The sequence below is a fragment of the Myxine glutinosa genome, chromosome 1 (genome assembly GCF_964187855.1).
Source record: "Myxine glutinosa chromosome 1, kmMyxGlut1.1, whole genome shotgun sequence".
NCBI classification, from domain to species: domain Eukaryota; kingdom Metazoa; phylum Chordata; class Myxini; order Myxiniformes; family Myxinidae; genus Myxine; species Myxine glutinosa.
The window spans coordinates 226,172,328-226,178,080 of record NC_136261.1 but is presented as its reverse complement, the minus strand read 5'-3'; the positions used below and the strand labels follow the sequence as shown (position 1 = coordinate 226,178,080).

Here is a 5,753-nt window from a genome sequence, read left to right as displayed (position 1 = left end):
TTTTTTTTTAGTTGAGATTTTAAACAAGGAAGTAGGCTATGGGGTGAAAAGACTGGGAAAAACAGAGAACGAACGTTATTGGAGCACAATCGATTGACCACTGAGAGAAAAACAAAGCCTCAAGGTATGACACGGTACAAGGCCTGAAAAGACACGACACGAATTAACACGATTTTCTATACAGGTATGAAAGATTTCCACCGAGAATTTTCCTAGGGACCCACTGTAGGTACACAAACCATAAAATAAATACAGTTTTGACGAAAATACAAATGGGAACAATTACTTAACTTCGATCGCGTGGAGAGCGTGGACAGTGGGCTTTCCAAAGAAACCACTGACGGAATCACACCCGGTGAAGCTGTGTAGTCCTATGAGGGCACTGGTGACGTCATCCCCAAAGTGTTCTTGGATCTTTTGCAGATGCAAAGTGCGTAGTTTCTCATCTTTCCCCAGATTCGATCACATCAACACATGTGCAGTATATCTGCCCATGTTTATAGCATTATTGTACAAGGATATCAACGTACCTGCAAAATATTTATCTTCTTGCTTTTGTTTTGCAACCAAGCCCCGTTTCTACTTCGAAGAATCGGTAAAATACTGGTAGCATCGCCGATGAAATCCAGCGTCTTCGGGCATAGGAACGTTAATGTAGCCGCCATGTTCTTGCACAAAACACATCGCTATTTCAGCCCGATTTCCAACTAGATTTTGCCAAATACCAACACGACATAAAAATGAAGCCCACGAAGATTCCATGAAGGGTCTTCATCAGTAACACCAGAATCGTGGCAAATACACTTTAAATTGAGAGAAATTCTCTCCCTTTCCGCAGCCATCATGCCACTTACGACACATAATTATATGCGATCAGCTGTTTGTGGACGTCGGACGTGACCCAAAAAATCGCGGTTTCCGTAAATCGGCAATGAAACGTCAATGGCTGCCTTTGCCGTAGTCTTCCCAAACACCGTTCCTTATTGGATAAACAAGAAGACGCTACCGAAGACGTTACTGAAATAATATTCCATTGGATGAAAGCTTGCAGGTCGTTCAATACTATTTAGAATTGTAAGTCGGTTATATTTCACGAATTGCGCTAAAATGTGCATATAATATATTCACGGGATTAAAGGTAAAATATGTAATTTCTTAATTACTCCCGCCAGGGAGTAATGTATTCACCCGTGTGTGTGTGTGTGTGTGTGTGTGTTTGTGTGTTTGTGAACAAGATATCTGGAAAAGTTCTGAACGGATTTGGATGAAAGTTGGTGGGATGATGTCTGTGCTGACTCTACATTTTTTTAATTTAATTAATATTGTGATGCCATGAACTTTGTATCGACCTACAGGCCAAACCGTTGGTCAGATGAACTTGATACCTTGACCAATTATAGTATGTCACTTGATTGGATGCATATCCTAATTATGACGTCATAGGTCACGTGAGACATGGCGGCCATATTGGATTTTATGAAAACCTTTGAAATGCATCCCTGCCTTCATTTTCGATCGATTGAGTTGATACTTTGACCAATTATAGTATGTTACTTGATTGGATGCATATCCTAATTATGACGTCATAGGTCACGTGACATGGCGGCCATATTGGATTTATGAAAACCTTTGAAATGCATCCCTGCCTTCATTTTTCGATCGATAGAGTTGAAAATTTGACCACTTGTGGTATGCCACGTGATTGTATACATATCATAAATATGACGTCATAGGTCATGTGACCTGGCGGCCATATTGGATTTTATGAAAACCTTAATGGATCCCTGCCTTCATTTTTCGATCAATTCAGTTCAAACTTTGAACAAACGGATCCGGGCTGCCGTTGTCAACGACTCTGGCGCGCGCTCGTCCAATCAGGATGGAGCGGCACAGTCCCCGGATCATCACTGCCTGCAGTTTTAATTAATATTATTATTATTTTGCTATGTATGTTACGAACGAATGAAAATGTTATTTGTAATTGTATTCCCATCCCATTCATGGTTTCTCTGGTCTGTGTTTAAGATAAGTTGTTTCACACTGACTGTCGTAAGTTGAATCAATGAGCAACTTGCTAATTATTCTGTTGATGGTGCTTGCTTACTTGCTTACGTACTTACTGGATTTTGGACTTTGCAGGTGTTCGGAAATTCCAGTGAATAGCCTCGATTAGCTTGCCATGTGCCGTGCGTCATTGGTCGCGCCTTACTTTGGAGTTACTGATTAACTGAAAAGTAAGTTGGAAATGTTTGTGGATAGGCAGGGCGGGTTCAGAGTTATATTAAAGTCAAAAGTGGATGGTGTTAGGGATATTTTCGTACAGTAGTATGTAATAGATGAACCAAAAATTTAATGTCCATAAACTTGTCAGAAGAGAGTCACAAATTTTAATTCCCGAGGAGGACAACACTTTGTCTGCCAGAAAATACATAGCAAGAAACAATAACCTTTATCAAACCATATCACAATTCACAAATTACATTGCAAGATTCACAGAAGGTCCCAAGTGAAATCCTGGTACAGTAGGGATGCACAAATAAAACATAAGGATACAGCAGCATGCACAGTATACAGTCAACATCACAGAAGGTCCCAAGTGAAATCCTGGTACAGTGGAGATGCACAAAGAAATGCCACACCAAACACCAGCATGCATAGAATACAGTTAACATACAGTGTAAACATACAGAATCGACCAGCCAAGTAAAACATCCTAAGTACAGCAAACCAACATCTTACAGACCCAGTGCTAATCCTACTAACTGGACATCAGTTTCTGATTCTTATACAATTTCAAGTGGGAGGAGCAAGTGGAGGGGGGAGGAGCGAAGAGAGGGGAGGAGAGCAGTAGGATTTGTTGGGCAAAGTTTGGGTGGGAGGGAGCAAGTGGAGGGGGGATACAATGTGATTGGTCAAGTGAAATATTGGGATGAGGGTGCTCCCCGCTGACAGCAGGTTTGCATTTCAAATTCTTTAATGCGGTTTTCTGCTTTTCCATCGTCTCCTGCCAAACATCTCGGAGCCCCCTTCTCTCTAATCCTGTATGAAGACTTCAAGAACATCTGACGGTCATTCTCAGCAAAGTGGATATATCTTTTACACATTTTCGACACGACAAGAACAAAGACCACTTACTTTATTTCAAAGCACATTTTTTTAAACAATATTATCCTTAGACATAAAATAATTACAGTGCCTTTATTATTAAAACTATACCAAATGATTTACCATTCTGTGGTTTTATCTGTAATTCATTTATTGTTTGATGCAAGGGTTATTATACAATATTGCGAATTAACACACTAGTAACATGAGTTTTAATAAGTCATGTTAAAGCTTCAAAACAGGCATGCAATTAAATAAGAAAAGTCCTTATTTAATTAAAACAGTCACTCAATAGCTATGGCAATCCCATCCTTTTTCAATCTGCAAACTCATCTTTTCCCTCATAAGTCAAAATCATACTGCAATCCCACAAAATATTTTTACTGAGAAGCAGAGAGCCAGAGAGAGCTAGCCTACATGGATTTTATACTTTATTATTTCTGAACCGTTGGTTCAGTTTATTTTTGTTTTAAAACTCAATACTGCACGCAATTTTTTAGTTCTATACACAATTTTTCTCAAAACCCAGTTGTAACATTAAGTTGAGAATGGACTTCGGAACTACCATCCCCCAGAAGTCACGTAGGCAAAAGTGGGAGGGGACACACCCTACAAATATTTACATCTAATTTATTAAAACAATGGTAGTTTGCCAGACATCGAGCTGAAACGATTTGTCATAACGAGCATTTGTTCACCAAGCGCTTTGGCAAGTAAGCCTCGATAACCCAGCAAATCACTTCAAAGAGCCTCGGTAGACATTGTGGCTCCAGTTGTATTATTTAATTATTAAAAGAAAACAATACCTTTTTCTCCAATTTGCTTATATCACTCCATAAGACATACTTGATCTAACATTACATTATTTTCCAAAAAACATCCCATCTGTATTACATATTCCCCTCAGTTAGAAAAAATGATTTTGCCATGGCAATATGCGATCTGCCATTGCCTTATACTAAGAGTTTTACTTTTCTTGAGCAAACGAACCTGGTCAGTGTTGGAGATAACTTGCCAACTGTAGAAAATCCCACATTCTGCATGGAAACCACAAAAAACTTGCAGACTAGGAAAGCAGGCTGTGGCTCATAGAAATTACTTGCTTCATAAATTTACACTTCCACAATGGTGATTATAAAATATGATTGAATTACTCAGAAAATTAGGTGGAGGTGATATAACTCCTTTGGTCGCAATTCAAAACTAACAATTCGCAGTTTTCTATGTAATATTATAATGGGATTTGAGGTGACATAGAGTTGAGTAGATAATAAATCCCGTCATCGTAACTATAAGTTATGTTTTCTTCGTTAAAATTTCTCAGTTTTCAGAGGGGTACTGATTATATTTAAGCATGTTCCTTTTTTAATTTTTGTCATATAATTATTTTCCCGAACTCAATTAACATCAGTTTGTTACTTCTTTTTTTTTTTTTGCAGTATGTTGAGAAAAAAAAGGAAGTGGTCAGAGGATTACATGCGGTACGGGTTCACGTGTTTCACGGAACGGGACGGAAGTCAGCGTCCTCAATGCATGCTTTGCAATGTCAAGTTGAGCAACTCCAGCCTAGCACCAGCAAAACTACGGGAACACTTAAAAAAACTGCACGGCGAGGGGCAGTAGAAAGACGCACGCTGGATGAATTCAAATTGAAGAGAGTCCGATTCGACGCAAGTGCTACCTTGCCCACTCTCGGCTTCGTTCCAATTGACAAACCAATCATCACCGCGTCATATGAAGTTGCGTACCTGATCGCAAAGCAGGGCAAACCGCACACCGTTGGTGAGACACTCATCAAACCGGCCGCGTTGAAGATGGCCAACATCATGCTGGGAAAAGCTGCTGAAAACAAGTTGTCTCTCGTTCCACTCTCAAATGACACCATCAGATGCAGAATCGACGACATGAGCGACGACATCCTCGCCCAGGTAGTTGCAGATTTAGTCGCGAGCCCGACGAAATTCAGCCTTCAACTCGACGAGACCACCGACGTTTCGAATTTGAGCCAGCTCATCTTATTTGTGCGTTATGTCAAAGGAGACGAGATCAAGGAAGACTCTGTTCTGCAAGCCTCTCACAACAACGATGAAGGCAGCTGACATGAAGAAGCTTGTGGACGACTTCTTCAGAAACAACGGCCTCTCATGGAACATGGTGTCTGCAGTTTGCTGGGACGGAGCTGCAGCCATGCTGGGATGCAACTCCGGTTTTGGAGCGCTGGTGAAGGCCGATGCACCACACATCATCGTCACGCACTGCATCCTGCACAGACGCGTGCTGGCATCAAAAACCCTGACTCCAAAACTGGCCAATGTTCTGAAAATCGTCGTTGAAACTGTGAATTACGTGCGAAGCCGTGCTCTGAATCATCGCATCTTCAAAGAGCTGTGCAAAGAAATCGGCTCTGAATTTGAAGTCCTTCTCTACCACTCTAACATTCGATGGTTATCACGAGGGAAGGTAGTGAGCCGTGTTTTTGCCTTGCGTGTAGAATTAGCCCTGTTTTTGCGAGAACACCAGCATTGCCATGCAACGCACTTCCAAGAGTCAGAGTTCATTCTCGCCTTGGCGTACTTGGCTGACATCTTCGACACACTCAATCATCTCAATTGCCAGATGCAGGGCAGTGGAGTGAATGTCATCGAATC

At 40.9% G+C, this 5,753-nt stretch overlaps 1 protein-coding gene across 1 annotated transcript; it reads left to right on the top strand.

Moving 5' to 3' along the window:
• The first annotated feature begins 1,541 nt into the window (after positions 1-1,541).
• LOC144891291 (protein FAM200C-like) lies at positions 1,542-5,204 on the top strand. Its single transcript, XM_078773921.1, has 2 exons — positions 1,542-2,234; positions 4,545-5,204. Exon 2 carries the CDS (start codon positions 4,635-4,637, stop codon positions 5,202-5,204), a length of 570 nt encoding a protein of 189 aa, XP_078630047.1. The 5' UTR covers positions 1,542-2,234; positions 4,545-4,634.
• Positions 5,205-5,753: the final 549 nt, after the last annotated feature.